Source organism: Chiloscyllium plagiosum, chromosome 9 (genome assembly GCF_004010195.1).
Source record: "Chiloscyllium plagiosum isolate BGI_BamShark_2017 chromosome 9, ASM401019v2, whole genome shotgun sequence".
Lineage (NCBI taxonomy): Eukaryota > Metazoa > Chordata > Chondrichthyes > Orectolobiformes > Hemiscylliidae > Chiloscyllium > Chiloscyllium plagiosum.
In genome coordinates this window covers 51389617-51415065 of record NC_057718.1, presented here as the reverse complement: position 1 = coordinate 51415065, position 25449 = coordinate 51389617, and the positions used below count along the sequence as shown (strand labels likewise).

Here is a 25449-nt window from a genome sequence, read left to right as displayed (position 1 = left end):
CACAACATCGTAGGCTGAAGGGCCTGTTCTGTGCTATACTGTTCTATGTTCACCCTGCTGCCAGGTGAGGCCTTTAAGTGGTCATGAATAGATATCAACCCTATAATGTCTCTTGATCATAGGCATTTAGTACTTGGTTGAAAGAATGGACAAATGGATATAAGGCAAAGAGCTGTCCACTGGCAGCCAAACTCTGTCAATGCTTTTGACTTCCCTGCCATGCTTTGCCCAGGACACAACCAGAGAAACTACCAATGGGCCAGGTGCTGGCAGGTGGGACTAGATTGGGTTGGGATATCTGGTCAGCATGGACGGGTTGGACCGAAGGGTCTGTTTTCATGCTGTGCATCTCTATGACTCCCTCCCAAGACACACACAGACACACAGACACACACACTCACAGAGACACACACAGACACGAACACACATAATCATTCAAACACTAACACACACGTACACAGAACCACACAGACATACACAGAGACATACAGACACACACACAGAGATACACCCACAAACACACACACACATATGCACACACAGACACAAATACAAATACACACGCACACACACAGAGATACACACAGGCATATACAGAGATACACAAATTCACACACACATACGCACACACACATACACACACACACACACAAACACACACAATTACTTTACCTGGGTGGTCTTCCAGCAAAAGCCACAGCCGACTCCATGGTGCTGCTGAATATGAGAGCTGTTGGCCCTTAAAATGCATGGTGCATGGCAACAGACTCCATTGTAGCCACGTTAATCCCAGCAGTGGCAGGATGAGGCCCTTAAGCAGTCCTAAATTGCCCATTTCATGGTCTCAATTGTTAGCGGAATTGGAAGTTCAACCATGGGCCTTCCTGTAAGAACTTAAAATTCTGATTAGAGGCAGGAAGGAGATATTCTTCAGATAGGATGCTATCCCAACTCATTAAATGCCTCCCAGCTTGTTATCAATGAGAGCTAAAGATTCTGCCTATAGACCAATGACATACAGAGGGAAGCTGTTTTATTATTTATGCTTGTGCCTATTGGGGAGTTTAGTTGACATCAGAAACAGCACTATGGGAACTAAATATCAGTCGAGTGTCGAACAGTAAAATGTCACATTTACTCAGAGCATGGAGGAAAGATATACCACAGACAGAAACCTCTGGATGTTTGAGTATAATAGTACATGTGACCTTTGCCCAAAGTGCTATCTGATTTATGTGTGCATAATGTTCAGCACTGTTAGCCTCACTATTATTTTCATGGTCAATTTTGTGGAAGACACAAAGTGAAAATAAAATTACTTCAAAATAAATTTTCCACCACAAAGTGTGTTATGTTTTAACATTTTAGTCATTTAATGTAACCCAAGTTTTAAAACATTTCTGAGATACCATGAGTCCGTTTTATTTCCAGTTGCTCCTATTCAGTTAAACAATGTAGTTGACTTCCTTGCCTTTTCTCCTGGAATCCTGTTAATGAGTTACTCAGAAATTCATTTGTGATGTAATTGTCTAAAATAGAGTTCCACTGGTGGTCAGCTGAAAGTCAAAATAGACCCATATTCCCAGCAGAGTGACTCACCTCATTTTTATTGCAATATGCTATCATGAAATGGAAAACTGGTTGCCATTTTGGACACAAGCCTGGAAAACCTTTATATTTTCCAGTACATAATAGTATAATGTTTCTGGAAATTATGTACTTACCTCATCATTATTAGAATTAATTCAAATAGAATAGCTGCAGTATTTTTAATTACCACTTCATATAGAAGTGTTTGAATTGGCCTAATTAACATTTTCCATTGTGTGGGGACTAATTTCAAGTGCTAAAATGAGAGGTTTTCAACTTCATTTTGCTTGGCTTACATCTTCTCTGCCTGCTCACCATAGAATCTTTCTTGAACCTATAATTAGGCAAGGTGCATTTACCTTAATCTTATATGTGCTGTCTGTGAACCTGCATATGCAGCACCTTCTCTCTGTGAGTTCACTATGTTTCAATGTACTTATGTAGGTAAGTTCAGTAGATTCTGAAGTAGCTCTCAATTTTAGCCCAGTCTGTCAGAATTTCTACTCTGCCAGAAGTAAAATTGAAACATCTTAGTGTCATAGAGTCAAAGAGGTCGACAGCACAGCAAAAGGCCCTTCAGTCCATCAAGTCTGCAGGTTAGGTCAAAACAAGCACCTAACTATTCTAATCCTGTGTTCTATCACTTGGCCCATAGCCTTGCATGCCATGGAATTCCTGAAGAAGGGCTTATGCCCGAAACATCCTGCTCCTTGGATGCTGCCTGACCTGCTGCGCTTTCCCAGAAACACATCTTTCAGCATGGCATTGCAAATGCACATCTAAATCTTTCTTAAATGTTAAGAGTGTTTCTGCCTCTACCAATCTTGGAGGTAGTGATTTCCAAATTCCCACAACCCTCTGGATGAAAAAGTTTTCCTCATATCTCCTCTAAGCCTCCCATCCCTTAGCTTCCACTTGTACCCTGATCATTGATTTTTTACCAAGAGGAAAGGTTCCTGGTCTGTACGTGTTTTGTTTTCAGAGCAATATGATGTTTCACTTCGAACTTGGCCACTTCCTTTAGCCGATCTGACACAATGTATTTTGCCAGCTCCCCGGCCAGCAGCAGGCACATGATAGATCTCCCAAGAGCTGATGGTGCTGCGGTTGTTATAATGAGCTAAGCAGGATGTGCTCAGAAATATCATTAACTAACAAGTTCATGATGCTCATAGCTTTGGAGGAGATGCTAGTTTCAGGGTGAACCTGCTTCATCACTTTGTAGATGGAGTAACGTTCTTTCCTGAATCAAAAAGTGTGGTGCTGGAAAAGCACAGCTGGTCAGGCAGCATTTGAGGAACTGGAGAGTTGATGTTTCAAGCATAAGCTCTTTATCAGGAATGTCTGATGAAGAGCTTATGCTCGAAATGTCGACTCTTCTGCTCCTCAGATGCTGCCTGACCAGCTGTGCTTTTCCAGCACCACACCTTTTGACTCTGATCTCCAGCATCTTCAGTCTTCACTTTCTTCCCTTAACTTTCTTTCCCACACTTTCTCCTCCTCTTGTTGATCTTCACTGATGGCCCCATCACTGCTTTCTTAGTTCCCTTATTGATAGCTTGTCTTTTCTTTTCCTCAACCATGGTAACTGTCAACTTCACACTCAAAGTCAGATCATCCATCTATGCCCCTCATAATTTTACACATTTCAATCATGTCCCTCCTCAATTTCCTCTGCTCTAAGGAAAACAACCCCAGCCTAAGGCTCTCCAGCCCACAAAACCTCCTCGTAAATCTTCTATCCCTCTTTAATTAGTTAACTGACTTGACGCTGTTGTAAGTATTGTCACAACCCATTAATATATAAAATGTATTACAATTTTAAACCCAGTTTTGAAAGAGCTTGTAAAAACTTAAAGTTCTTGCAATTTTACCAGGCAGTGGTGAACACAAAATTGTGAAGCCCCAGCTGGATTGTATTCATCAAATTTGTGCTATCACCAAGTCAATGCGGTGTTCACTACTTTGTTCCAGAGGACAGAAACATTGATTTTTGTTTGTCAATATTGTGGTTTGACATGGCCCTGTGTTAGTATGCAGCTTCACTGAAGCTATTGTTTCTTATTCATGGAACACTAAAAATAGCATTTTATTCCAACTAAAAAGGTTATGAAAACTTATTGACACTTACTGCTTGACACTATTCTCCTTTGGGGATGGATGTCCCTTTTTTGAATTCTTTAATTATTTCACATAATCAGGCTATGCATAATTGTGCCACCTTACAGGAATTCTTAACATTAACACAGCAGCAGCATTTTTACAATAACTGCAATTTATTTTTAAAGTGATAATTCTGAATATTATAGGCATCGATCTGTATAAATGTGTTTTTAAGTGAAGTCTCTAAAACTGTACTTTGATGGCCTCTTGTTCACTTGGAACGTATGAGTGAAAAGTTTATTTGCAACCTGCAGAGGGCTCAAAAACTCGGTCTTCCAATATCCACCAAACAGATCAGATGTTCATTAACATACACAGTTCAAACTCAATATGAGCACCATTTAATATTTAGCTGCTACTTTCCTTGTTTCTTAAATTGATTATTAAAATTGAATGTTTTTGTTCAGCTTTACAAAAGTAAAGAAAAGCAAATTAAATTTGGACAATCCTGCTGTGAATTGTTCCCTACTTTCTCTCCAACTTGAGTATAATTATATGAGGTATGACTGTTTATCAGTATGACAAGTTCAATCACTTTCTTTTCTTTTCACAAGAAAGTGGTACTTTTTTTAATACCTCATGTCAACTAAAGTCTCAAGAGATCAATCATTTGTATTGCAAGTAACTTAAAATAGAAATTCTAAATTTGTGGAATTGAATGCAGAGATTTTAAAGATTTTGAGAAGATGACACAAGGGGATTTTACTCAGTCTTTTTCCTAGCAGCGACTCATTAAAAAGCAGGCGATATTATGAACCAGTACCTCATAGCACTCAGTGGGGAATTGCCTGTACCATGATCAGCCTACATTGCTCTTTAAATTATTCCTCCCCTCATTTGGCACCTACTTCCTTCTCCTCTGCATACAAGTAGTGCACTGTAATCCATTTTCTCAACATTACTTAGTCCTCAACCACCCACCTTTCTCCTCCGCCACCTGTAACATTTGCAGTGATAATCGAGTTTTATTTTTACTTTTCCTTTTTGGCTCTTTTCAAAGAAGAGAAATCTGTTAGCTTCCTTGGTAATTTGCACTAGGCCATAAGGATCCAGAAGATGTGCTATGCTCATCCATTTGTTGTTTGTTAGTTGAGTGGAGGTGGTTGGAGGCTCTGTTCCTGTGATCAACGGTTTGAAGAAATGTAGCTGGTTTATTTTGGTAGCATTTTCAGCTCAAACTAAAGCAGTGAAGGAGAAATGCAACTTTGCTTGACCAAATCAGAAAGGGTTGGGGGAAAAGCGATTTGCAGAAAGTAGCATATGGCACACAGACTTGAAAACATCTAAGCTATTGTCATAATCTGCACGTCATTGGCTAATCAAGCTCAGCTTCAGTATTTCATAATAACGATTGTTAACTCTCAAAAACCTGATGGAAAGAAAATATGAATATTTTGACTTAAGATCGACCAGAAACAAAACTACTTTGGATTTTCCTGGAATGTTTTCACAAATTAAACAAAGAAAATATCTTTATTCATAAAGTGAATTCAAATTCTGATTTCATGGTAAAGGAAAATAACAATTAAATCCCACACCTGTCTTATTAGAAGCTCATTGTATTCTCAATGCCTAAAATGTACTCATTTCTAAACATTCAGAGTTTAAGAAAACATTAACAATGTATTCTAACTCATCTGGCTGTAGCCTTAGGCGGATCATTTGGACTGACCTTGAAATAAGTAAAACACATTGCTGAACTATGAAATGATAAATTCAATCTGAGACCACATTCGTGAGTACCGGTGAAAAACCTGCTAAGGAAAACAAAGAAGCTGTCAACCGTAGTCAAAAGTGTGTGTTTATTTCAGTGTAAAGATGATGGACCTGTATTTTTAATAAAAATTAGTTCCAGAGCTTATTTATAAAACCATTTCCAAAAGGGACCTTGCCACGCTATTGTGTTTTGTATGGATCTTTGCAGCAATACTCAAAAGAATTGATTGAAGTAGCAACCAACTTAAGCTTAGTTGCTGTGGAGCATATTCCATTTAAAAGATTGGGGACAAAAGAAACAATGTTGATTTCATGTTCAGCGATTACACAATGGTTAACATTACTTCTGTTACACATGGTAGAAGTGTTTCTTTCATATCTTTTATGGAGGATATAGTAAATTTAACATACATATAACATTGCAGAGACACTAATAAGTTATTCTAATGTTATATTTCTTCTTTTAATGTTATTTAGAATGTAATTCAATAAGTACATTAATTTGCAGATTTAGTATTTTCTATTGCACAGCAATGAATAACAATGCCTTTGAGATGCTGCTGATCGCACAAACACCTGTCAAGATAAACACATCTTTCTCAGGGGAGATTTATTTCAGCAAGATCGGTATTGAAAAAATACAAAACAATGAAGGGAATTTTTTTCAGCAACGCTTGTGAACAAAATTTCGCGTTTTCAAAAGGAAGTATTTTCATCGAACATTTCCCTTTTATCAGCAGCGTTGTGTCTATCTCTATTCTAAGGTTGTGCACTGGAATATCTGTCAGTGAAAGGGAGAGAGGTGTTCCTTTGTGAAGTTGACTGTACAATTAGAAGATCATCAAAAATGATGGATGAGTAGTTTGTGTCGAGGCATATTTAGTAGCTTTGGATTGAGCACCTGGTGGACCGTGCAGGGAGGCTTCTGACCAATCACAACAATGCCTGCCTTCGTTTAAAAATTGTAAAGGACTAACTGAGGATGGTCTGTATCTGAGGATATTGGAACCTCTGAACTATCTTCCTGGGGGAGATTAGAAATTTTTTCATAAACTGGCAATGCAATATGATATTCAATATGAGTCAAAACGAACATTGTAATTTTCTCTCAGTATTTCTTTTGCTTCAGATTCTGCATATCCTAGTCTTCTTTTTAAATACGAGCAAGCTTGAATATCCTAGCATATTTCAGAATCCCTATTTTAAAATAGGCTCTTCCTCTGCAATGCATCCAAGCTTCAGTGATTTGCTGTTTTGAGACTGCAGATTTGCATAGCCTTCTCACCAGCATGGTCTGTTCCAGGTCCTTTCATAAGTATACACAATTCAGTGAGGAATATCCTCTGGCATTATTCTCACTAACCTGACTACTGTATTCGGATTGGAGAGCAGGCAATTTATTGGGTGGCTTTGGTCAGACACAGTGCTGTGCTGTGTGTGTTACATTTTTTTTCCTAGGCTGTAACTGGATTGAGGAAGCATTTTAATTTCCCTTACAGCATTGTGAAATGCCATCCTGTAAAATTTAAATGGTATTGAATGCCCAGTGGATGATGATGTGCCTTATGTAGGGAGAGAACAAAAATATCCTCAGCAGTCTCAGTCCTGGATCTATTGGAGTATTATCATAAAGGAACCTAGTAACTACTGTTGGAGATGCAGGTAGTTATGTTTTACCAGCTGGGAACAGACACACTGCACTGACTGGATTTTTAAAAAAAAGTATGCTGTGGATTTCCTAGCAGAAGAAGACAGCAGGAATAGAAAACTGTGAGGCAGACTTGAAGTAATGGGCTGTATACAGTTGTGACATTTGTTACATGGGGGATGCAAATCTTTTTCTCAGGGAACATCATGAACCCGAGAGCAACAGTGAAGTCCAGCATTGAAACTCTCACAAGCTGTATTCATTTGGCATTTTGGATAGTTCTTTTGACTTTCAGCTGTTTTTTTGGAGTGTCATGGAGTGCTTCGAGCTTAGGTGGAACTCACCATATTCACCATTTTCATGGCAGCAAACACCATTCAGTGCCTATTGCTATATACAGGTCGCCTGCCTCACTGCAAAGAGGACATGGTGGGTCTCTGCTTTTTATTTATCTTCTACTTCTTCATGTTTATGTCATTGTAGTGTATAGTTTAAACTTGAAATCTCGGACAGTTTAGATGAACCTTTCTATTGCCAATAAGATAACTGATTGTTAAGATGATGTAAGAAGAAAACACAATGTGTATGTCTGTATTCTTAAACCAGGATATTTAATAATGTTATTTGAAAGAATACTTCAAAATCAATTATAGCTTTGGATACAGTACTATATTGATTTGTATTCAAAAATTAATGAATAGGCAGCAGAATTAAAAGAAAACTGAAAATCATAACCTATCCTATGCACTGTCGTCCTTTGTTTTTATCTAATACTTATCAAATGTTACCTGAATTTTGATTTTAAATTCATGCTAATAGAAATTTCAGTCTTCAGATGTGATTTTATTAATGTGTTTATTTAGGAAGGCAGTATAATAATGGAATATTGAATTGGTTTGTGATTAGCTTCATCATCATCCTGATCACCTATTCAAGACTGTAATTAGACGTTACAACAATAGTAATGGTTAAATCCAAAGGCTGAGGTGAACTAAGGGTCCCTCAATCCGTCATCTTTGATCTCTGGGCACTTTCTGATTGCTGGAGCTTCATTATTTGCTTCCTAATCAGAAAGAAACATCAGTGAAAAAATAAACCGAAACCAATATTATTCCAAACTGAAACAGAAAACCAATGCTATTTTTGTGCTATTTTAAATGAAGCAGAATGAGAGAGTGAGCATACATAATTTAAACAGCACCACGATCAAACTGTTCCCATGGTCTTACTTTAACACAGCTAAAACAGTAGCTTGCTTTCTTTAGTGAAACCTGCAGCTGTTGATTTGAATATACAGGTTCATCCTTCTTCATTTTCCCTTCATTCCATGCTTCATTTAAACCATCATCCCATGCCACTCCCGAGGTGAAAAAACAGATCTTACGATTAACCTTTGCATACGAGCACAGGTTGACCCTGTATGGATGATTAGACATTAGAATCTAATTTGATCTTTTGTTATCAGACACTCTTCTTGAATGACAAAGAAAAGCTTAAGAAATGTGAAGTGGGTATTTTCAGTAAAGAGCTGTTCCTCTTGAAATTAATTTTCCACATAATTTCACAAAGCCCTAGACATTAGTTCTCTGATTTAGCATTCATATATCTTTTCTTTAAATTTTTAATTGTCAGTGCATTGAATTAAGGAAATTTTCAGTAAGAGGCTGGTGAATACTGACAGATTTTTAACCGAAATATTGATGCTGTTAAATTTTTCATTTGTAGTTTATCCGTTCTAAAGTGTCAATCCATTGATAATTTGCATTAAAATGCTTTGGTGATATCAGGATGATTTTTGTGCTCTTTGTCATGCCTGTGCATATTGTGTCTCCGTTAATATTATTTGCTGTGTATCTTCATCCCCATGTTTCTGTGAGATATGCAGTCTTTGATGTTGTCTGCAGAACGTAATCACAAGTGGAAAAATGTTGGTAGATTCTTGATAAGTATCTCAGTACAAGCTCTTTTGCCCTGAAATGTATACAAGATAGAGTATTAGTTATTTTAGACGTTTTCCTAGTACTACGGAATAATGGTTCCATTTCATGACTTTGCCTTCCTCCAAGATATTAACAGTTACTGTTTTGTGTCAGATATTAAGCCTACAAAGGTAGTTATCTGGTTACTCAGCTAGTATTTAAGTAACTTGCTTGCATTAATGTAATTAACAAGTTGGCAGAATGGTATCTTGTTAAAAATAACAATTCACAGTATTTTGAGTAAAGCAACTGATTGTCAGTTATGTTTAAAATAATATTGATGCCAATTTAATGCCTGGAAGCATTTATTTGTTAGGCACATGAATAAAGAAGTGGCAATTCTAAATAAATGACAGGACGGAATGAATAAAATTCCTTTCCGTGCTCTTGTTGGTGTTCATGATTTGGAGATGCCAGTGTTGGACTGGGGTGTACAAAGTTAAAAATCACACAAAACCAGGTTACAGTCCTGCTATATTGTTGTGCAAGGGCAGGACCAGCTGTAATAAGGATGTTTACAGAACAATATTTCTTTTCTTCCTTAGTCAGGCTCTGTTGTAACCTAATTGTGCACAGTTCAGCTTTTAACCTATTACAGTGTTCCTTTAAGCAGTATCATTCAACAAACTTCTGTTGCCTTTTAGAATTTTCAGTTATCTAGATTTAAAAATGTAGTTGAAGAAATAAGTAATGATTGGAGTGTCTTGAATTATGGTGATTCCCTTTGTTATTTTCTGATAAGAGAAAGGGATAATAAACAATGAAATGAGAAGGTGCGAGTTTTTTTTTAATGTGAATACCATGAAAAACCCAATGATGGAAACCTACTCATTGTCTTGCAGTATCACAGGACATTTTCTGAGGGATTAATATTATCAGAAGTCTTCATGAGTCAGAGGAATATTATCGAATAACTTGCTATATTTCAAGCATCTGTGTGAAATTATTTTGCCAGTAATTCAATATTTCACATTTAGCATCACAGATGGTCAATATCCTGGTGAATTGTATGATGACATGCTTGATATTTTCATTAAATTTACAACAAATAATTCATCTTAAGAATTTATTTGTTTTTTTTCTCTATTCTGTATAGTACTTAAATCTTGTGATTCCTCTTTATCTGATTATGTGATACTGATGTGCTGAAGTTTTACTTTTCCTGTCTGGTGAAGATTGTAAAAAATCATTGTCTCCAAGAGAAAGAGTGCTATTTTGCACAAAAAAAACAAAATGTACAAGCATTCATTACCAAAATATGTTTTGAATAAGCCTTTTAAAATATTATTTAGCTTTTTATTTGGACATTTGGAGTTACCACTGCCATCACAAACTGAGCTTTAGAATAAAGCGAGAAGTTTACTTTAAGTGTTATTCCAACAGATTTTTAAATCTTCTCTATAAATTGAATTGATATAGCTGTTAGAATCAATTTTGCAAATTAGCATATGGAATTAGGTTTTGCTGAGTCATTGGTAATAGAAAGTAGAATGGCATATGAATATCATAAAATGCTCTGCATTTAAAGAATCAAGTAATCCTAGCTGCCTGTAATGTTGACACATAATATGGACTAATGAACCAGCACAGGCTGTGAAGTTCAAATCGTGTAATTGACTGGTACTCATACTTAGCTGTTCTGAGCAGGCAAAGTTTGTAGTCCATCTTTTGCCACTAGAGGGTGTATTGCGCAGCATTGAAGTGAGAAACGTATTAATAGAAATTGTCCTATTTAAGAAACACCTCTTCTCAGTCAATCATAACATAGACCTGACAGGCAGTTTCAAACCAAGGATGGCTCATGGCTGAATGAAGAAAGTCTGGATTGGAAGGTGAAGGCTGTTGGATAAGGAAAATGTTTGCTGTAGACAAATGTCAGTTTTGGGAAAAGAATAACTGGCAATATCAACTTGTTCATTCCTTGTTACAGTTTCACAAAATGTCCAAAAGGTAGAGAGAATAGATTCAATTTAAGAAATAAAATCAGTGTTAACCTTATGTTAGCACTGGCTGACACTGGCTTTCGTTCTACATTTTGAAAAAACTATATTCTCCATGTTCTTTATGACAGCAGGATTGAATTGGATGTTAGATGAGTGAGAGTTCCACTGTTGGATTTTGTTTTGCTATCTGTTCCTTTCACTTTCTCCTTTTTTGGTATTGTTTTATAAGTTGTTGAAAATATCAAATAAAAAGCACAAGGACCATTGTCCAGACACTGTCAACAAAAAAAAATTAACGAGGATATTCAGATATATCAGCAAATAGTAATCAGATGACACAAGAATAAAAGATTTAAGGGACTTTTACTCAGTTAAGGACACTAAGAAGAAATAGGAGGTTAAGTGAGACTGTACAATTAGTTTTATTTTACCATAATAAGGATGTAGTGGAGAGCAAGAACATTTTGGCAGCCTGTTTGAAGAAATTGAAGAAATCAGATAGCTAATGATAATGACCACATTAGGAGCATAGAGGAAGGTTCACAGAGTAAAAGACTGCAAGCAGAGATGTGTTTCATGTTGAACAACAAGATTTTAAAAGTATTTATTGTCCTGAAGTGCCAGATAACACCTAGATTATTCTACACAAATATTATCCCTTTATTCATGGCCTGAATAGAGTTAGAACTTATGGAGCTGAATCAGGGAGGGGAAATATATTGGTAGAAGAGAAGAAATGGATTTTTATTTGTTATTGTTGAGATAACCTAATGATGGAAAACATGTGGAATTCTATTTCAACAATTAGTGAAGTAGATAGAAACCTGTGTCACCTAGAACTTGAGCACAGCAACCCAGATGTTCTGGTCAGTGTGAAGCAATGATGGTCACTGCTGGCCTCAAGGGCACCTTCAAAGATCTAGTGATCTCTGCAGCCAAGGAATTTTCAATCCCTTTTTCTGAAAATTATTTGAAGCATGCAAAGAAGACAAGGGGTTACCGAACGTCCAGCAACAGTATCTATTAAATTGGATGCAAAGCCAATCACATTGTAGCATTCTTACTGCCAGCAAACCAGGAAGTAAAATTCATTAAATTTTATAACTTTACATATAACTTTACAGACAGTGCAATGAATGATCTGACATACATATGGAATAAACAAAAAGTGGAAATAAATAAGCACTTCCTTTATTTAAAAAAAAAGTCATGTTTTGTGAATGTAGAAATTTGAGCTTCCATAAATATAAAATTATTTTTTTTAATTCAGACTTTGGTGTCAGTGGTAATTGTTAGTAAGGATGACTTGAAATGCTGTTAAAGACCCAGTTGCATCCCATTTAACAAGTTATAATTTTCTGAAAGGTTATTCAATGACGAGTCTAACAGTGCAAAGTCCAAGTTTTTATTAGTTCAGGGATTTCTTCTTGAGTACAACATGGTGGGAGTTCAACAGTGCACTGTATAAGGTAGAATGGTTGACAGCAATGTCTGGATGTACATCTTTAACTTTGTATGCGTAGATTCCAAAAGTTGCTCTCAGTATTAATGTGCCAACAGGGAACACATTTTTTTTTTAGCTATAGTTACGACCACAAAAGGTGAGAGTGTGGTGCTGGAAAAGCGCAGCATCCAAGGAGCAGGAGAATCGACGTTTTGGGCAAGAGCCCTTCAGCAGGATTCTCCTGCTCCTTGGATGCTGCCTGACTTGCTGTGCTTTTCCAGCACCATATTCCAGACTCGACCTCCCAGCCTTTGCAGTCCTCACTTTCTCCTTACGACCACATAAGCGATACCTTAATAAGGCAGACAGCGTTATTAAGGCAGTTTTTCTCCTGTTCTGGAAAGCAATTATTCCTGAACCAATGTCATCAAAATAATGAAATGGTCATTAATCTTATTGTTATTTGTCTGTTCTGGTTGGATGAAGAATGGCTGATTCATTTGTCTACGGAAGAACAGTGACTACAGTTGAAAAGTAATTAGTCAGTAAGTAAGCATTTTGAGAAATTTTCATGGAATCCATGGAAATCCAATAAAAGTTTTATACAAATAGTTTTGTTTGAATGAAGAATGGCTAAGTGGGGATCGATCAAAATGAACAATTGATTGGACTTCCAAGAAGGATGAGGAAGTTATGTTGTAAACTGAGAAGAACAAAACCATTTCCATTTATAGGCATGATTAAGATCAAAATGTTCTGAGCAAGGACTAGTGTTGTCTTCAGTGAAAACATTCAAAAGAATTTGACAATTGTCCAGGGAATGACAAGTGATTCAACTCTGTCTTCCAGCATAGAATGAGATAATTTTAAAAAAAGCAAAATGATTTATAGAATAAAAGCCTTCCACAGAGAATAAAATCAACTCTCGGTTACATAGCAACCTTAATATAGTGGAGTGTTCTGATGCATTCTTGCCCCTCTTCGTTTCACAAGGAAAGTAATGCATATCCTTGAAGAGCCAGTTGCTATCTAGCCAGTTGCAGGTCTCAGTTAAATCTGGATTCCTTTCATATAAAATTCTGATAAGCATTGAAGTACCATCCTTCCATCTGTGTCTCCTGGGCTCTTCATTAGCTGTTAGAATCAGTATAAATAGAATATTGTCAGGAACATCTACTTCATTTCTGTCCAGTGAGGAGAGTTAAAATATCCTCTTGATATCGACAACAGATGAGAGGTGAAACATTCAGAGATAACATGACAGTGGATCAAATGGGTAACAGAAGAGTATAATGATAAAATTGATATTGTGCCTCCTAAGAGTATAGGGAATTTATATTATTAATGGATTATCATCATTATATTAATGTGAAAGGGAAAGCTGGTGTGAAGTACTGTGTTGTTCTTCAGGGATGCTTTTGGATATGGTTATATTGAAAAGATATTTCATTGGTGAAATAGGACTAAATAGTACCTACTTTTAGGTGCTACAAGGCATTCATGGAAGCAAGTCAGGATGCCATAGTCTTACCAGGTTATAGTTCAATGGGCTGTTCTCTCATTAGAGAGAGAGATGACTGATGGTGATTTAACCTGAGGACCACCATATCTCAGGTTAGGGGTGCATTGAGGAGAAGAGTCCTTCATGGTGACCTCAGCTGATGATGGGAATTGAGCCCATGCTAGTAGCATCACACTGCTTCCCAAACCAACCATCCAGCTAACTCAGCTTAACTGATCCCCATCTGTAGAATATGTGTTGATATAGATGAATGTGCACACTTAATGTTCACTTGCAGCATGCATCTTCATCCTGATCTGTGAATCATTTATCTGTTAAAGGATCTTTTATCTCAGGGATGTTCTTCACCAAAGGGCATCATTCCTATTGAACCAAGTTGTTGGCTGGTTAGCACATCTGTGGCACCCTTAAACTCCAGAATTTCTTTTTCAGAGGAAGGCTTCACTACTAATACAAATATTTTCACCATAACATCATCTGAAGGACCTTTAATTTCATGAATGTCCATTATGGAAGACAGCTGCTCTGTTGAAACAATTACTTTCTTCCTTGCAGTATCCTGGATTTCAAGGTCGAACAATGTCTTTCTGATTGAAATAAGTACTGTCTTGACCCACATTATTCTAGATACTTGGACCAGGCAATTTCTTCTTTTTGACTGTGTAATAAATCTATGGACATTGGACTGACTCCCATGGTGTTATACACAGCATGTATCTCTCACTCTGTTAATCAGGTCGGATGTCTTCGGTTGGTCGTTTGACTAGTGAACTCGCCTTTATCACATCTACAGTTGTGTTACTGGATAATTGCTATTCATTGAGCACTATCTTTGTCACTGGCACTGACAGTTCAGTTTGAGAAGCCAGCAGAATTTCCACCAGTCCTATAAAGTCTTTTTGATTTATTTCCTCTTGATAGTCTTATCCCACACAGCTATCCCATCTTTTTAGGCTGAAAAGTAAGGCGGGTTAATTGCAAATATATATTTCACCTTTAATGCTGCAAGACGAATAGCTTATGAATTGTTGCAATCATTAATCTTATAATCAGGTTCCACCTGTACCATGTGATTTAATCTTTGTACACTGTAACCACAGTTTCTTGAGCCATGGTATTTGATCTGAGAAGATAGTGACAGTCATTCTGTTATCCAGCTTAAAGTTAACAAGATGTCCATTAATGTTCCAAATAAACCTAGTTAAAAATCACACAACACCAGGTTATAGTCCAACAGGTTTATTCGGAAGCAGTAGCTTTCGGAGCGCTGGACCTTCATCAGGTGGTTGTGGAGTATAAGGTCGTAGGACACAGAATTTATAGCAAAAGTTTACAGTGTCATGTAACTGAAATTATATATTGAATAAGACCTGGATTGTTTGTTTAGTCTCTCATCTTTTAGAGTGAACATGTTGATTTCAGTTCTTTCATATGTAAATCACAGAATTTTTTTTTAAAAGTTACATTCTCAAGTGAACTTTAACAGTTGGTGTCATGTTGGCCCAGATAATGCGTTGAAGGTGTGAGGTGCCCTGGGTGAGATTGTTTGTGCCACAATGGTCAGACTGATACTAATCTAAAAAATGGATTTATAGAAATGTTTTGGACTATAACCTAATGCTGTGTGATTTTTCACCTTGTCCATTCACATAAGTAAGCTATGTAAAAGATAGAAGGTTGAATTACCACTGTTATATCAACCAGTAATTTCTTCATGGAATGCCTTTGGTATCTTTTCTCATGAAAATGCGTTGTCTCATGTGGTTACTAAAATATCATGTGGGTGCTGTACTAATTTTACAAGTACAGCATTTCTTTAACAAGGCTGGGCATTATCTATGTCTGGTGAATACCTATGATTGTCCCACAGCAATGACACTGACTCTTAGCATCTGCTGTTTCGCTTACTCTCTGTTTTAGCTTTAGAGTCTCTCTTTAAAATGTTCATATCTTAAAATGGGAATAGGTTCTGATGCTGACCTGAGGTAGAGTTGTTCTTTTTCTTTAAAGATCCATTTGTGAGTCTTTTTGGTTTCTGATACAAGCACAATTTGAATGGCTGTCTGTCAAGTTAAATCTTCTTTGGGCTACATGAAATCTGTAAATGTTTAACGAAGAATTCTAACAAATATTCTGTCTTGTATGAATTCTTATTTTAAAGCTCCATAGTCATAGTTTTCCATTAATATGTTGAGATCATGAATGAGATTATCTATGTGAAATTATCTATGGATTTCATTTGAAGTTCACTCTTGTTGTATCTTGTTCATTGAAGAACTTTATTTGTTCACAAATTCAAATAATTATCAATGCTGTTTAGAGTTTGAAGCTTTTTAAAAAATATTTTGATAATTAGTAACACCATCTGCTATAGGATCTACTGACTAGAGTCGTGTGCTAACTTTTTCAGCCTCAGATTTAATCTTTACTGTTGAAGCAATTCTGTATCAAGTTTACTGGACACTGTGTGCAGTTGCAATTTTGTATTGATTTATTTGTCTGTCAGTCTTTTTTTAAACACTGTACTGTTGTTTTTACAAAGTTAAATTAAGGAATATAACTTTAATTCCCATCACTGGGGTGTTTTGTAATTATTTAATGCATTCAGCTTCTAAGTTCTGTTTCACTATAATACTGTATTGCTTAATGGGTTGTTCCCATCTTTAGAAATGATCAAAATGGTGGACTGTTGCCTTTTTCACAGCTTTCCACCTTCTGTAACCAGGATAGAGTTTTCATACTTCCTCATGGACAGAATGAATTTGTTTTCTGTCTGCAATATATAAAAACACAATGTAGTATTTTCTACACATATTTTAAACTAAAATTCTTTGGCTGTGGCCTATATAAATCTTCCCTGCAAAATTGAGGTTTAATTACTGAGTCCTTGTGCTTTTAAATCTTAAATATCTTCTGACATTTATTCTTCTGCTTGCCTTTAGTTCACATTTTGCTAAAATTGTGCTTTTCTGGTCTGAAATAAATTCTGAGGCCAATCTGATATTATAGCTCAAGAATAATTTACTTTTTTGTCCTTTTCATGATCTTTTGAAGCTAAGTCTCATGGAGATGATACATAAAGCAGCAGTACACATGTTTGAGAAGTGAGGCTTTTTTTTAAACCCTCTTGCTTTCGCTTACATTTCTTTGAATAATTTTCATAATGGTTTCTCCATCTTTCTCTTAATCATATCTAACCTTATCGCTGAAGCCTTTACTTGCTCCCTACAGCGTGTCCTCTGTATTTTTCATGGTTTGGTTTTTCCTCTTTCTCCACTCCACATTTTTCTCCCTGCACCACCTACCAGCTTCTGATGCAGATCTGACTTTGAAATGCTGATTCTCCCTGTCATGTAGCTACTGCTTTCTGTTGGTTTTCATATTTAGCTGCTGGCTGGCTGTGCCTTCTTAGATTAGTAATGCTCTTAAAGTAGTAAATTCCACTTTTCTTCATTCTTCAGGGTCAAATGTCATTCCACCACCGATCACCACGTCACATTTTCAAATAGTGCTGTCATCTGTATACGATATTCTGTTTTGCGTAATTCACTGTCACCAATTCCTCCTCTCTCAGTTGTTTATAGCGTGTGATCTGACTGGGTGTTGGATTTTTATTTTGTGCCTTATGATCTTGTGCTCAAACCAGCCACAGGTAGCCTCTTGGCATTTTATATGTCTGGAGAATGAGCAGAGGTCATGCAGGGAGCTGTTATAATCATGGAGACGACAAGGGAGATGAAGATGAATACTGAGCAGGAAGCCAGGGCTGAAGAGTGTCTTTAGGCAAAAACATCTGTTGGAAACCCTCAGATGTTGTTGACAGAGCAAGTGTATCGCTCAATCCATGTTGAAAAGGATGGAGTCTAAGCTTTTGGCCAAAATGCCTTTGGACATCTTCATCCTCCTTAATATTGAATGTTAGTTCTCTGGGAGCATCTAGTGTATGGGTCATCAGTCTTGTTCATCTTCAGGCATGTCAAAGCCATTATCTTAGTATACTGCAGCAGAAGTAAAGTGTAACTCATCCTATGGTGAGCTGACCATGTTTCCTGATGCCCTGGCTACAAAGTATTTGATTCCAATATCTCAGCATACACAGATCAGGCCTCCAGGCAATCCTATAAATGAAAGAGAGTTAATATCTAAGCTAGTGGCTATTGATATGAAATAGAGTGATGATATGTTTTCACTTTCACTCTTTTCTTGCCATTCCTTCACCATCTGGGCGTATTGCAGTTCTTAGGTATTTTAAAGGATAAAAGAACACGAGAAGGGTTCTGATTGGGAGAGAGAACAAAGTGAGAAGTGTATGCTTACACCATCTACAAATTTACAGCCAGACGTGCTTAGGGAGATGGAGGATTAGAATGGGAGAATCAATTATGAAGTTACTGTTGTCTTCAATGTGGCTCCAGCCTTCACATACTAGCCAACAAAGGGCTAAAGCCACATTGAAGACAACAGTAATGTCATTTTCTCTATACAGGTTAGAAAATTTAGGCACGTTTCTTCAAATGTGTTTGGATCATACTGTCTCTAGTTGTGCCACACTTGCCCCTGCAAGAAAGAGGAAAATGTGTTTGCAGTTATTATTACCTGTGCATTGCAACCCTTGAGAAATGGATTTTGTAGCTTGTAACAGTGCTAAGTGTGAGAGTGAGATGAAGCATTTAATTTAGGTATGAGTCGTATTTGATGGTGATTGTTGGTAGGTGAAAGAGGATGAGTTTGGTGAATTGTCAAATGGCTGAGATTGTTGGTGTGGTTGACAGGTTAGGGCAATTGAGTTGCATTCACTGATTTTCACCACTTTGGGGAATCAGTTAACTTCTTCCAGCACTATATCGAGTTAATTCAACAAAAGCTCCTGGCATTGACCTCTGGGCATATCTATTGCCATTGCTTTCTAATGACATTCCTCGAGGGCTTCCTACCCATCTGAGGATACAGGACATCCTTCTATCTTTCCACTTTCTACATAATATCAGCAGTGCACCATCCCAAAATCTGAGCAGCCTCTCTATCCCTGCTCGGCTGTTCTATATTTTTCTCTGGTTGCTGAACAAAGAGACTTTGGAGTGCAGGGTCACAGTTGCTTGAAAGCGGAGTCACAGGTAGACAGGCTAGTGAAAAATGTGTTTGGCATGCTTGCCTTTCTTGGTCAGTGCATTGAGTTTAGGAGTTGGGAGGTCAGGTTGGAGCTGTACAAGACATTGGTTAGGCTACTTTTTTCGGTTCTGGTCTCCCTGCTGCAGGAAAGATGTTGTTAAATCTGAAAGGGCTCAGAAAAGATTTGCAAAGATGTTGCCAGGGTTGGAGGTTTGAGCTGTAGGAGAGGTTGAACAGGCTGGAGCTATTTTCCTTGGAGCATTGGAGGCTGAGGAGTAGCCTTATAGAGGTTTATAAAATCATGAGGGGCATGGATAGGATAAATAAACAAAGTTTTTTTTCCCCACGGTTGGGGAGTCTAAAATTAGAGGGCATAGGTTTAAGGTGAGAGAGGAAAGATTTAAAAGGGACCCAAGGGGCAACCTTTTCACACAGAGGGTGGTGTGTATATGGAATGAGCTGTCAGTGGAAGTGGTGGAGGCTGGTACAAGTATATAAATAGAAGGGTTCAGAGGGATATGGGCAAATGCTGGCAAATGGGACTAGATTAATTTAGGATATCTGGATGGCCTAAACAGGTTGGACTGAAGGGTGTGTTTCTGTGGTGTACATCTTTATGACTCTGACAGAATGATGATTTCAGTAATAGAATGAGTCTCAGCAGCAGTTACAGTGCAGCTAGTTTTAAATAGTGCAAGGTAACAACAGTATTGGGTTCCCTGCTGCTGTATGTAGCCAACAAACAACAAGGGGATAGCTGGTTGCATGTAGAAATCATTACCATGAGTCAGAAACACAATGCTGGCATGCTGCCTACTCATTATAATGATTTCTGCCTGCAGCCAATGCCTTTTACAGGAACTAACTAATTTGAAATCTCATCCACTCATAAATTGCAGTTATGTCTGCAGATATTTCCATGATTGTGACTTGGCAGCTATTGTCTATTTAAGGGTGAAAATTTAAAAACCCTCTTCAGCAGTCAACTCGTTAAATGGCACACGATCTTACTCACACAATAACTCCTACCTTTGATATTTGAACAGCCCTCCAGTCACTGCTGTAGGGCATTTTCTTGATCGCACCTCCCCCCTCCCCCCAAGCCTCTGGAGCCCATCAGCTGTCCTTACTTGGGAAGAGAATGCACATCCTGATCCCACTTCGGCCTCCTGGTTAAAGATTGTGTCAGATGTAATGCACTGCCATGTGGAATTGGGACCTGGAAATTCACCAGATCCTGACCCCAAAACAAACATCAATCCAGATGTCTCTATTTATAGAATTCAAGATCTAAGTTAATAAAGGATCCAAGATGCTTCATTAACTGCTTTGTTAACTGGTCCTGCCACTTGTAGAGACTATGCACGAAGACCACCAGATCTCCTTCGTGCATCTTCTTAGTTGGGACCTATTTAGATGAAAAGCTATTGAATCATAACTATTTCTGCTTCTTGGATCAAGTCTGTTGAAGCTCAGTTTGTTTCTCTCATTCAGTGTATTTTAGTGGCTGGGAAAAGGTTCCAAAGAGCTGGTATTTTTCTGGTTCAGAAACAAAGCTATTTCTGATCAGGTATCATTGATTCAATCTAGCTCCTATATTTGCTGAAATTGAAGTTTTGGCTTAGTTCACTGATGGAATACACATTGTTTTTAACATCAGGTGTTTTTACCTCATGAATGTAATTAAAAATGTGCATGTTGCCTATCCTGAGCTCTCTTGAAAGGGGACATTTAGGCTTTTTCTTGCACCAGTCTTGGTGTTAATGTTGTTCCAGAATGATGTTAGGTTTGAAATTGCAGGAAACTTAAAAAATGTGCTGATGAATTTCTGAGTCAGAATGGCACATGATTTGGAATTTCTGGTGTTCTTATTGCTTTGCTGCTCTTCAGGGTTGAAGTTTCAGGAAAGGAAAATGTACTTGAAGGAATATTCATGAGTTGTTGCAGTGCTTTGTATGTACAATAGTCACAATATATGAAAATTGGAGCAAATTAATATTGAGTTCAGTGGCGATGGCATTGATCTTGATTATCGTGTACTTTTAGTACTCTGTGCCATATTTATAAATATTGGTTGTTGTGGTGGTAGTAGTGAACTAATTGCTGCACTTACCATAAGTTGTTGATTGCCAAAGGTAATTTGTTGCTGCCCTGCCCTGGCTGAATGCTAAATGCAGCTGCTATGCGATTAACGTTTCCAATTCTTCAGAAAAGAATTAGATGCAGTTGGTGGAAATTATCGGCATTGTGTTGCTCTAAAGCTTAATATTTGCTTTATTTCTGGTTACTGTCAATTCAAAATATAAAATAATTGTCACCAGAACACATCAAAGCAATTTTTGCACAGCTTTTAATTAAGATTGTTCACAACTGACAGTGATTTACAACATTATGCAATTGATGGGGAACTTGCTTTTTTAGTGACCTAATTTGTGATTTCTGTTGCTCTCCAAAATGTATCCCTTTGCTGATCTCGTTGTGTGTCACTTTCAAGACTGCCAGTAAATATGCTTTAGCCTGTTCAGAAGAATTTGACAACAGGAGCTATCAACCCTTGATACCACTGAGAGGAACTCACCAATTAAGTAGTGCCTCTTTGCAGTCAGAAAATACTGTGCAGCTGCTTAACATTGTGGAACAAATGCTGAAGCAGTACAGTTACGCTGACACTGATACCATTGACTCCATGGTGTCATTATCTATAAAGCAATTAGAGATGCTTTAATAATTTTAGCAAAGGCTGAGGAGTTATGTTTTTTGAGAAGCATTTCAGTATTTGAGACAATTTTTAATCTTAAAAAAAAACTGCTTGACAAATTAATTTTAAAAATGCTGTACTTGTATTACATGCATACAATCAAATAAACAACTGTCCTGATTTGATTTTACCTTTTTAAAGTGAAGAATCTTTAACGCTGCTCCTTGATCTTGCCAAATATATTTTTTTAAAAATCCTTGGGAATTTTTTTGAAGTGTCATTATGGGTTTATCAACAGAGATTATTTCCACACAATAACAACACTTGTCCATGTTCATATGGAAGTGAGAAACAACAATAATTACAGAAGCATGTAGCACCTAATAAACCTTTTCTTATGGAAAGCCACAGTTTACAATACCATTTGCTATAAATCACATTTTAAATATTTTCACCATCTATTTTATTTGTATCTGATGTTTGTGCACATATAGCACAACCAGTAACTCCACAACTGGAGTTTGAATTAGTCTGCATGTCTAGATTTCTGTCATATAGATTCAAGTACTGTCGTACAGACTGCTGCTGCTTGAGGCTAAAAGTGCAAAATTTGATTACACTTCTTACCAGGATATGGTGCATTATATTTCATGTTCTCTGTAGGAAGACATAGCCTTATCTGGCAGTCTGGCAGCAAAAGTTTAATTATAGGGAATTGCAGACTCAGTTCTATGATTTGGTGCACAGGTCCTCACCACTTCTATGGACCATAAAGATTATGGGAGCGATGATTCATTTATAATGAGTTAGGCCTTCTCTTTCTTAGAAGTGCCGTGTTTTCTATTTTCTTATTGTACAGTTAGCTATTATTTCATGACACCTTATTTTTACTCTTGTTCATGAGAGTCCACTTTTATATTTTTGGAACTGTTTTTTTTAAAATTGTTGCTTTTTCAATTCCCTCAAGCGGTGAGAAATGACTGTGTTCCAAACTGTCCCCGAGAAAGTACATCACAGCAGCCTGTCAGATTTTTCACCCGCACCAGAATTGGAGGTCAAACCTGCACCTTCGGTTCCTTCAAAGATACAATAGAAAACCCCATTGGTGTAGAAGCCTATAGTAGTTAATATGCATTTTAGTCCATGGTGTTCCAGTACACTGATTTCTTTTCATAATGACCTTTGTTGTGAATTGTTAGTTTTAAGATGCATATATTGGTAGACTTTAACTTTCAGGATACAAATTTAAATATCGATATGTAGGATAAATGGGAACACCCGTTTTGAGAAGCAGGTCTTGTCATGTTTTTCATCCTTCCCCATTCTGAGCGTTGGCCACACTCTGAAATACCTTCCTCCACTTCGTTCTGTTATCCACTGCCAATATCATGCAGAAGCCAATCCATGTTATTATATTGTCTATTCATGTCATTTTGGGTCCTCCCTGCACATATTTTCCAGATGTTGGACATTGCATAACCTCTATTTCAAACACTTACCCCCACCCCTCCTCATTCTTATCATACTGTCATATATGTGCATTGTCCTAATACCTTACTTCCAGTAGGTTCCTGTCAATGATTACTTTCTCAAGAATCTCCATGTCCGTCTACGCTGCCAGGTGCAGAAGTGGATTCGATACCAGAATCCCTGCTCAGTGCACTCATGTTGTTTCCAAGATTTTAACTAAAGCAAAACAATACAAAACCAAGTCCTCTGACCTTCACCCTCCACTGACATTTCTCATGCCTCACTCATACCAACTCATACCATCTCTACCTAACCCTGAAGACCCTTTGTATCTGCTATGCTAACATTACAACCTGTAGCACCACTCATGCCCAGCATACACTCCATGTCAACATATGCCCCTGTACCCACCCTATTGCCCTATACCTTGGATACCAACCCATGCCCTTCCTCTCCGGTGGTCCTCACACTCTCAATTCCAGTCTATGCCCCTCCAGCCCCCATGGCTATTTATAATGCCTATGCCAGCTTACTGTCAATTTTTTAATCCATTGTGAAGAAAAAGCATTAAAATTCATTGACCAATTCATTGCCACAGTGTCATTTTAATCATGTGAACCTGTCAGTAGAACTAGGAAATGGGACGCCACCACTGTAATAATGGAAGGTTATGAATTCAGATCTGCAGCACTAATTCAGGAATAATAATTTGTCAACAGACAATGTGAAATAGCAAGCAAATTTAAATTTCAACCCATAAAATAGAAATGGATATTAGAGAAAGCAACACTGCGATTATACTGACATACATTAGTTATGATTTCATATTTTCCTGTGATGTGGGTGTCTTGGCAAAGCCAGCATTTGGTGCTATCTCGAAATGCCCTTGAACTGAATGGCTTGCTGAACCATTTCAGTCAGCAGTTAAGAGTCAACCATACTGCAATGGATCTGGGGCCAAATATAGTTCAGACCAGCTCAAGGCAGCAGATTTCCTTCCCTTTACTCCCCTGAAGATCATTAGTGAATCAGGTGGAATTTTACAACAATAATTTAATGGTCACCATTAGACCAGTTATTCTTATTTACAGATTTTTATTGGTTGAATTTAAATTCTGCTGACCATCGTAGTGGGGTTTGAACCTATATTCCCAGATCCGTCACCTGGGTTTCAAAATTATTTATCCAATGACATTACCATAACATGGACATTTTATCTTGGAAATAAAGTGCATGATTTAATCAAGGAAACCAAAATATTAGAAGTTGCAACAGTTAAAAAAAAAACTATGAATCAAAAACAGTCCACTTTTAGTTGTATTATGATATTTTATAGTTTGAATCACTTTGTACACATTCTTGTACTATGTCAAAAAAAGCCTGTGAATTTTAATGAGCAACCTTGAGCATCTTTTATTTCTCTCTTTCTCTTGCACAAATGAACATTCCCTTACTTAGAATAATCCCTGTGTCTTATGATTGAATACTAGCACACTTCACTATGAAGTTTTCTAATTATCTGAACTTATTGTGCCATAAACTGAAACTGCTGAAGAGGACTGCCCTTTGCCATTTTTTTTTTTTTCCTGTGCCAGTCACATGCTTAATAGAATTCCAATAAAACCACCAATCCTGCATGATTAATTCTTGGGCTGAAATTGGAGTGAAATCCTAATGGCATTGTACATTGTAGTCTGCCCCATTAATATTATATTGCTTAGGCAACCAACCATATATGTCATAATATTAGAAGAAAATTAAAATTGTATCGTCAGAGTTTTTCTTTTAGAGACATAGAGATGTACAGCATGGAAACAGACCCTTCGGTCCAACCCGTCCATGCCGACCAGATATCCCAATCCAATCTACTCCCACCTGCCAGCACCCTCCAAACCCTTCCTATTCATATACCCATCCAAATGCCTCTTAAATGTTACAATTGTACCAGCCTCCACTACGTCCTCTGGCAGCTCATTCCATACATGTACCACCCTCTGTGTGAAAAAGTTGCCCCTTAAGTCTCTTTTATATCTTTCCCCTCTCACCCTAAAGCTATGCCCTCTAGTTCTGGACTCCCTGACCCCAGGGAAAAGACTTTGTCTATTTATCCTATCTATGCCCCTCATAATTTTGTAAACCTCTATAAGGTCACCCCTCAGCCTCCGAC

The 25449-nt window shown here is 37.4% G+C and overlaps 1 protein-coding gene across 24 annotated transcripts in view; it reads left to right on the top strand.

Annotated features, from left to right (window-relative positions):
- Nucleotides 1-25449, top strand: part of nrxn1a (neurexin 1a) — a 1882581-nt gene that overhangs the window by 1272739 nt on the left and 584393 nt on the right. For 2 of the 24 annotated variants that reach the window (XM_043695931.1, XM_043695930.1), the window contains exon 1: nucleotides 6752-7546. The exons of the other annotated variants lie outside the window; for them this stretch is intronic. In XM_043695931.1, coding sequence (XP_043551866.1) covers nucleotides 7297-7546 — 250 coding nt within the window. In that variant the 5' untranslated portion in view covers nucleotides 6752-7296. Of the gene's footprint in view, nucleotides 1-6751; nucleotides 7547-25449 lie in introns of those variants that run through there. 24 annotated transcript variants of the gene reach the window in all.